The sequence below is a fragment of the Vanellus vanellus genome, assembly GCF_965231255.1.
Source record: "Vanellus vanellus genome assembly, chromosome: 14".
NCBI lineage: Eukaryota > Metazoa > Chordata > Aves > Charadriiformes > Charadriidae > Vanellus > Vanellus vanellus.
The window spans coordinates 3090417-3099645 of NC_138919.1; the positions used below are offsets into that span (position 1 = coordinate 3090417).

A 9229-nucleotide genomic window follows, 5' to 3' on the forward strand; every position below is an offset into this window, starting at 1 on the left:
ACTATAAATAACGTCTTATGACAGACTTGGGGGGGTTCTAAGCAGCAACACTGGGTCCAGCCAAGAGCAGGAGAGTCCGCACTCTGTGCCTGTACTGGCTGAAACTCCCAAGCAGAGAACTGGAGGAATAGGAGTTGTCACGGGCGCCCGGCAGGAAGGAGAGGTGGAATGGGAGCGATCACGCAGCAGTGGCTGATGAATTGGCGACTTGGAAAGAGACGAGCTGCGCAAAGGTAAGGGAGACCTGGGGGGAAGAGTGTGGTCTGGCCTTGGAGGGGAGAGCTGCTGGTGAGGGGGAAATGGGCAAAATGGTGAATTTTCAGGAATTTGGGATGGTTTTCTTCCTTGGCAGTCGCATCACTTTTCCTCCCCCACCTTCTTGTGCAAGAGCTGCTGGGAGATGACTTTGGTACGTGAAAAGGACAAGGCTCGCTTTAAGTGGCATTCTAGGAAATGTTGTTTCCCTCAGTGTTCCATGTATTTCTCTCTCAAGCACACACTTCATACACGGAAAAAGCTCACGTCCTACTTACCAGTCTTAATATGGGAAAATAAATAAGAGCCTTTCCCAGCTTTTTTTCCTCTTTCTTTAGGTAAGAATTATATTTATGATCAAAGATTTTGTAATTGGTTATTATATCTTAACCTTCTGTGAACAGAGTGTCACAGTTCAATGGATATAAATTACAATTACTCAAATAGCATTGTGTCATAAAAAAATCTGTTTAGTGTGTTATGAAAAAAATATGAATTGTAGTCACTGAAATGTCTCCATCCCCCTATCTTTGTCATCCTTAAACCTTACAACCGGGCAGTCTTTGCCTCATGTGGAAAGATGATTTTAAATATCCTGTCTGCGCTGTCAGTGTTTGGAGGTGAGCACTCTGCAGAGGTTTGCCTCAATGCTTTCTTGTTGCTGAAGCTGACAAAACGTCTCTTGTAATTCTAAAACTTTTCTCAGATGATGAGAAAAGGACTTAAAATCTTTTACAGCCTTCAAGACCACAAGGACAGATCTGACATACGCTGCAAATTATCTGAAAGCAATTATTCATTTCCCTGCTTCATTTATCCATAAGCAAAGAGTGCTTCCCAAAGCTAACGCGGGTGCTGCCATCTGCCAGTGATAATGTGTTGCCAAACAGTTTGATTTGTATATATTTCTGTGTTTTCTTACCTTCCTAATGCAGGCTTGTTTGTCTTGGAAAAGACATTGTCATCATTTTTTATTTCCAACTGTGTAGCTATCAAAAATATTTTGATACTTCTGTTTTACGCTTCCAAGGCTGCAGAAAAAAGTACCTTTTGAACTAAGGTATTAGTTGTTTTTATCAGTTAAAGAAAGGAGCAGATATGTTACTGGCATTGCACAAAGCACGTGTACCATGTGAGCTCTGTGTGAGCTTTGCAAAACCCTGCTTCTGAATTCCCTGCGACAATCAAATGGGCTGTGGGATCGATTATGGATACTCCTTTGCAGCTACACCATGTTGGTTTGTGTACTGGCACATTTCCTGCCTGAAAAAAATAAGTCTCAATAGGTTTATTCTGAAAAGCTGTCCTGCAGATGTTTATGTAATAATCTCACAAGTGAGAAGAGAGCTGTTTCCTTACACAGGCACAGTTCTGTGCGCCTACTTACTCCAGAAGTCACCCTGTCTTAGTGGCATTGCTTACATGGGTGTGATCCCATCACCTCTGCCAACGGCCAAGACCCACAGAGGGGCCAATTCGCTACGAAATATGAGCATGCTGTAAAGCGCAGAGTGGTGGCTGCTGTGCCTTCCCCTTCCGCTGGGCCAACACAGCCTGGGTATTACACTTTTACAGTGCCAGCGGTTAGATATCGAAGGGATAAATCTGAGAGCAATCCTTCCTGCAGTTCTTCAAGGGGACTGGAGCTGTTCCGGAAATGCATTTCAAATGTATTCATTTGCTTATCATACCATTCCAGCACAGAATTTCTTTCAGAGGCATTGGATGTAAACTGCTTTGTTGTTTAATGAAACATAAAGCTCCTGGGAGAGGTGACGCAGCCTTCAGCAAAGGTGTCCCCGTGAGTCAGTTGCTGTCCCCTGGCACAGGGCTTCTGAGGTACCTGCAGTACTCCTCTGCTCCGGTTCCTCGCCTCTACAGCCACTCTGCTGCCCAGGCGCCATCTTGTAAGCTTAGATTACTAAGGAATGAGTTCTCAGTAAGGATTTAAGTGATTGCTAAGGATTGGAGCTCGTGCCCAAGCTCAGCACAAGCCCACTGCCCCTCTCCCAACACCGAAGGCCACGTCTCCGCTCTGGGGGCCGAGGAGGCGCCAGCAGCCCCGTGGTGCTCTGGGGAGGCCCTCATCATTCAGGAGGGCACTGATCCAAGGACCAGTTCCTGAAGCTCTGCCTCAGTGTCCTCTACATCCTTTCTTCTCCTCCGAAAGCGCTGGCTGCTATCGTGGGTCTTGCTCACTCCGCTCCTGCGAGGAGGGGCCCGCATTGGCCTGACAGGGAGGAGCCTGCCCGGCCTTGCCCTCCGCCGAGACCCCCAGAGAAACCCTCCGGCCGCCATGGAGTCTCCTCCAGCGCCGGGGAGGCCCTCCGAGCGCGGGGAGAGCGTCGGCGTGAGCTGGGAGCGGATCCGGCAGTGGGACGGGACCGGCGCCATCCCACCACCCGCCGCCGCCATTTTCGTTCGCCCTCGGAGGCGAAGGCGCCGCCCGCCATTGGCCGCTGCTGTCACGTGACAGCGGCGCCGTCGCCCCCCCCCCCCCCTCCCCCCCCCGCCGGGACCGGTGGCTGACGGCGGGGCCGGCCGGGCCCAGCGCAGGTACCGGGGCTGAGGGGGGGTGTCCCGGGGATCCCCAGCCCGGCGGCTGCATTCACTCCCCGGGGCCGTAGGGGTGCGGGGAGCCGCCGGTTCCCAAGGGGGGAAGCCCGTCCGTTACCGCCCGGCTCGTCACACCCTCCCCGTTTCTCTCCCCAGAGCAGGGCCCCCGGGAGCGGCGCTGGAGATGATCTCCCACATGGATCAGAAGGAGGAACGGTGGTTCTCCCACCTCCACGCCTACCGAGGGAAGAGCGTTCCCAGCGGCACCTGTCCAGGTAACGGGCCCGTGCCACCATCGGTGAACCCGGCGGGGAGGAAAGCGGCGCCAGGATCCCCAAATCCCACCGGAACGCACAGGAGTAGCAGTACTGGGTCACACCAGGGTCCTCCCAGCTCTGCCTGCCGTCTCTGAGGGTGGCCGGGGCCGGAGACCCACAGAAGAGCAGACGAGCGGTGGTGTGTCCCTGTCTGTCCCTGTCCCAGGCCCAAGCGATCAGGAACTCCTGAACTAGACGTGTGACGTTTTCGTCTCTGGCCGCTCTTGGGGTATTTTCCTGCCTTCTTCAGTTGTGTACGCGTTAGCATCCGTGGCAGCTTGCAGCAAGGAGTTCCACAGCTTGCTGAGCTGTTTTGGGAGTCGCCACCTCCTTTGGTTTGCTCTGAAGCTGCCTTCTAGTAGTTCTCTCGGTGTCAGTAGTTCTTAATTTAGAATAGACGGTGCAGGATGGGTCCGTATCCACCCCATGGGCCACTTATGTTTTTATAGTCCTCTGATATTCCCCTATCAGCTGTGCCTTTTCGCAGCAGAACAGGCAGTTGAGTCATCTCCGATACAGAAGCTGTCCCGTACCTTTGATCAGTCACGTCACGCCTCTCTATCTTTCTCAGCTCTATAAGAGTTGCTCTGAAATGGGAGTTCCATCCTCCCCCTTCCACATAGTCAGGATGTGGGGTTTGAGCAGAGAGGCATTGTCTTTTATTCTCTTTGTTTTTCCCCAACAATTGCTAACATTTGATTTGCTGTTTTATCTGCCTAGGAGCTGTTGTTTTCATCTGTCTGCTCTAACTCTAAGGTGCTATTCCTGGGTGATAACCAGGAACATCTTACGCCCATCCTGGTATAAGCAGAAGGTATAGAGGCTTTTCCCCTCTGCAGCTCTTCATGTTTACCTGCAATGAATGTCCCCTGTCGTTCCCCTGTCAACTAGTTGGTCAGTATTATACGTCTCTGCCACAGTTGATCTTTACAGTCAGCCTTTGTTGCTTTAACCCTGAATAATTCCGAACCATCAGCAGATGTTTCCACCTCCCCTTTCCCTCCTTTACCACCTTATTGTGGGTCACTCACTCATCCCGCAGCAGCTTAGTTTCTTCATCAGTTTGGGTGAAAGACGAACATCTTTTGGGAATGCCTTTGAACTCCAGATCTCCCTTTTGCTGAAATTGGTAACATCTCTGAAGAATTCTAAGTGGTTTGTGAAGTGAGGCATCTCTTTCCCAAGGCCACACCAGCTCTTCCCCAGTCTGCCCTCTTTGCCCATCTGTTCATTAATTCTTTTACTCCGGTTTCTGTTCATTTGCTTGAAGAGTCTCTTGGGCCCCAGATCTCCCCTCGAGCCCTTTCTCTGGCATCACATCAGCCACCTCCCAGTCCCCCGGCAGTGAGGTACCACAGTCAGGAGTCCAGCAGTGTTGTGAGGTGTTGTGAACAGCCCTGCTGGGTTAGACCAAAGGTCCCCGTAGCTCCAAGCCCCATCTCAGGGATTCAGGATCTCGCCAGAAGTGGATGCCAGAAAAGGCGATAAGATGAGCATCCGGTGACACCTCCCCAGCACAGTCTACCATCCTCCAGCAGCCTGAGGCTTACTTGTGATGGTGGTGTCTTATTTTTAATAGTTGTCAGCAGTTTCTCGTCTGTGAACTCGGATTCAGTGCCGGACACAGTTGCTGTGTGCTCTTGCTGCTGTGAGGCAGGCCAGAGCATCAGCCAAATTGCTGGCTTCTCTTGAGAGAGGGATCCAAGGGTACATGTAGGGTGATATTTAGGTTATCTCCCAATATGTACGCTTACTCTGCTTACCTGGAGCTCGTCTTTTAGCTATAGCACTGGAAGTCTTGGATGTAACAGAGGTCTTGCCATCAACCCAAATTGGCATGGGCTGAGGAAGAACTGCATTCTTCCTGTCTCTCTTGCTTATTAATTTTTGCCAGTTCACCTTCATGCTTCTAGTATTAATTCCTCAGCATTGTGAACTTACTCTCTCTCCACTTAAAATACCTCCAGTGGGTTCCAGTTGTCATGATTTTGATCAAACCCTTTACAGACAACTTGTTCCGGATGCCAGTGAAGATAACGAGTAACTCAGAAGTAACAAAACTGGTTGTAGAAGTTGAAAGCTGGAGCCGTGACTGTCATCATTGTAATAAGAAGCTTGAAACTCCTGACCTTCCCCCAAAAGTACAGAACACCATAGGAGACTTGATTCTTGTGTATTTTGAAGGCCTTTTCAAGTTCTGTGTAACGAATCAAAATTCAGTGTAAGTACCAAAGCTAGTGTAGGTGAAGGATATCTCTTTGGGCCTAACAGCAACAGAACAACTTCACTAGCTCTGTACTAAGTCTGACATAGAGGTCAAGACCTTCATGCTGGCCTGCCAGAAACGTCCTCATCTTGTCCTGTCTTTGGATATCACCTTTGTCTTTTCCTCCAGGCCTGGATGGAGTAGCTGCAGACGAATGGAAATGTCTTTACGGTGAACTGCAAAGTTCCAATTTTTGTTCCTCTCAAGGGATGATTTTAGTGAAAGCTGTGTGAGGGAAGAAGTGGCATCACTACCACACCAAACTGGCACAAAAGGTATCTCAGGAGCTCTCTGTAAAACCATATTGTGATGTTTTCCTATACTGACTAGAAAGGGGAAGATTAAATATGTACATATATCAGTGTGGGTTGAAATTCTATACTCTCCTTCCTTTATTGCATGCTTACGGTTCAGTGGTGACTCTCCTTTTCCAAGGCCTGTGCTTCCTTATCACAAATCTGCCAGACCACAGGAAGTGCCTGTGGTTTGTACATCAATCCCACGCGACCAATATGTTACCAGTTTATTTCACAAGAGTTTTCGGAGAACCAGGACGTACTGTTGAATCTTTTAAGCAGGCAAATCTGGAGGTCTGTGTGTTTGTGGCTTAAGTCCTCAACCTGTTCCATATTTTGGGTATAGTCAACAGCCAGTCATCCTTCCAAGTCCTTCACCCCTGAAAGTCCGTATAAAGAGATCATCTGGAAATCTGTTTCCCTCATTGACCTATCTTAAACCTGGATGTGATGCCTTTCTTCAGAGATACGTGTTGCCATTTCTACATCACATGTATGTCCCTCTGATGTCCATTTGTCCTGCCCTGACAGCAGAAGGGAGCGTGCCACACAGGTCTTGTCTTGACTGTTTAACGTATAAGCCCTCAGTAAGCTTGCAAAGAGCTACATTTCCCTGCTGATAGCAATTGCTGGGGGTATGTGCTTTTGAACCTGCTAGGATGCTTATCAAACCCCAGTAGAGCAGTGGGCTGGAAGGCGTCCCTGCTCCCTAGAAAGCCCCTTCTCTTGGAAAGGCCTTCAGCTGACCTTGGGTCTGTGCATCATAGATTCATACCACTTCTGAAAGGCTTTATGTGAATAAGAGGACAGGGATTTGTTCACTGCCTATGCCCCAAGAGCCATTCGTAACTGTTGAGCTAACGTTACTTTCACTGGCTTGCACTACCTTCATCTTCTACGTTTATCAGATTTCCTCAGCGTGTAATCTGGAGTCAGCCATGGAGGATCTTCAGTTCGCCAGCCACCTTTGGCAACAGATTTGTTCTGCTCCAATGGAAGCGTAAAGTTACCTTTCTTCTGCTCTGAGATTGGCGTAAGCCAGGCTCCAGGCGGTCTCCGTGTCTCATGCCTTAGGGCCAGTGTCTCCTTTGTGTATCTTCTCTCTCTCTCTGCAATACTAGCAGCGCAAGAGCAGGGAGGTTGCATCTGTTGCAACCCAAGTAACGTTCTGCTGAGCAAGGTAGTTCTTTATGGCTGACTCCCAGTTCAACTTTTAATAACATTTTTAGATATAATATCCTGGGAGAGCAGCCATCTTTCCCATTCGAGCACTAAACTTTTACCTCCAATATGCCAATAATTTCAGTACATGCAGGTTCTGGCAGAGCATGCAGGGCTATTTGCTGGGTTTGTTCCTGTGAACACTCTGAAATATCCACTGTGTAGTTTGGAGGTAAATATCAAACTCTTTCTACTTAAAGTGAATCTGCTGAATTTTTAGAATTTGGCCTCTTTTGATTTCCCCTTTCCAAAATTCCATGTCCTGCCCGTGACTCCCCTCTGGATTCTCATTTTATTGCAGCTGAAGATGGGATTGTGAGCAAGAAAGAGGAAAATGCCCACCAAGGCATCCCCAGGCCAGTGGAGCCCATGGGTTTACTCTCAGGACTCTCCAAGGAGAACAGTTCCCAGAGTCCTGCACAGGAGCCGGTCCTCCCACGCAGGTCAGAAAGGGTTCAGAGACCTCTGGGGAAGAGGCAAAGCCGAGTGACGCCACGTGGAAAAAGTTTCCGGAGGCTGCCAGATATTATCCAGCAGAGAAATCCTTCTGCAGGGAGACTGACGATATGTGGGGACTGTGGGAAGAGCTTCCGAGTAAGCTCCAACCTTGTCCAGCATCGGAGAATCCACACTGGAGAGAAACCCTTCGCCTGCGCCGAGTGCGGGGAGAGTTTCCGACAGCGGTCACATCTCATCCAGCACCAGAGAATCCACACAGGGGAAAGGCCCTACAAGTGCTCCGAGTGTGGAAAGAGCTTCAGCATGAGCTCGAAGCTGATCCGGCACCAGGTAACCCACACCGGGGAGAAGCCCTACAAGTGTGCCGAGTGTGGGAAGAGCTTCTCCGGGAACTCGCAGCTCATCCAGCACCAGCGAGTGCACACTGGGGAGAAACCCTACGAGTGCAGCGACTGTGGGAAGAGCTTCAGCGTGAGCTCAGCCCTGACGCGACACCAGCGGGTCCACACCGGGGAGAAACCCTACGAGTGTGTGGAGTGCGGGAAGAGCTTCAGCCAGAGCTCCGAGCTCATGAAGCACCAGCGGATCCACACGGGGGAGAAGCCGTACGAGTGCTCCGAGTGCGGGAAGAGCTTCACCGTAAGTTCAGCCCTCATCCAACACCGGCGGTTCCACATGGGCGAGCGTCCCTATGGGTGCACCGAGTGTGGAAAGAGCTTCACCGTGAGCTCCCACCTCATCCAGCACCTCCGCTTCCACACCGGGGAGCGCCCCTTTGAGTGCACCGAGTGCAGGAAAAGCTTCCTATGGAGATCAGCCCTGCTCCGGCACCACCGGGTCCACACAGGGGAGAGACCCTACGCTTGTGCCGACTGCGGGGACAGCTTTCGGCAAAGCGCCCACCTCATCCAGCACCAGCGCATCCACACCGGGGAGCGCCCCTACGCCTGTGCTGACTGTGGGAAGGGCTTCACCGTGAGCTCTGCGCTCCTCCGGCACCAGCAGATCCACAGGGGCGGGGAGCCATAGGAGGGATGAGTGTGGGGAGCCGTTAGGTCTGATACCCTGTGAGCATCCCTGGGGAGCAAAGCCCAGAGCGTCTCTCCCTTCGCTCTATCAACCGCCCTGCTTGCAGCGGGCGATTTCTTTTTAGGAGAATGAGTCCTAAAAGAGGGAGGTGGAAGAAGGGGGAGAGATGGTGCAAGGAGTGGAATCGGAGGTTTGGGGAAGAGCGTGTGCCACAGCAGGGGAAGGAGGTGGTGTTCAGACAGATAGCTCTGGGGAGAGGGACAGAAAAGAAGTAGTTTGAAAAGACTGGAAGGTACGCAGTGGTGTATTTTAGAGGAAGGGGAATGCCCTTTCTCATTTTGGACAATTTAGGGAGGGAACAAAATGGACCATCGTAGAGCCTGCAACGTTCCGACTCGATAAAGGAAAGCTCTCTAGTTCCCTCCCTGCGTCTGCTTCATCCACAGGCTTTGAATTACCTTCCTCAGGCCACGGGCTGGGCCTGTGGCAGGGAGAGGCCCAAAGCCCGGGCTGTTCGTTAGCGCGGGGCGGCCCTGCTGGTGGGGATGGCTGCGGGGGGGCTCCGGGACCCCAACGGTGTCATCGGTTCTAAAACTGCCCAATAAAACCGCAGTTCCAAACCAGCGCCTCCGCCATTTTCCCTTTACTACACAACCTTCCCCGCCCCCGGGGCTGGGGTCGGCCTGCGCCTGCGCGGCCGCACGCGGCAGCTGCCCCCGGGGGCGGGGCCTAGGAGCGTCCGTGTGACGTACGAGCCGCCTCCACCAATGGGCGGTGCCGCCGCGAGTCGTCTGTGGCTCCTGATTGGCCGCGCCCTCAGCACCTCGTCA

At 51.5% G+C, this 9229-nt stretch overlaps 1 protein-coding gene across 1 annotated transcript; it reads left to right on the top strand.

Annotated features, from left to right (window-relative positions):
- The first annotated feature begins 2776 nt into the window (after positions 1-2776).
- LOC309677930 (uncharacterized protein) lies at positions 2777-9012 on the top strand. Its single transcript, XM_082490835.1, has 3 exons — positions 2777-2811; positions 2968-3086; positions 7213-9012. Exons 2-3 carry the CDS (start codon positions 2996-2998, stop codon positions 8397-8399), a joined length of 1278 nt encoding a protein of 425 aa, XP_082346961.1. The 5' UTR covers positions 2777-2811; positions 2968-2995; the 3' UTR covers positions 8400-9012.
- Positions 9013-9229: the final 217 nt, after the last annotated feature.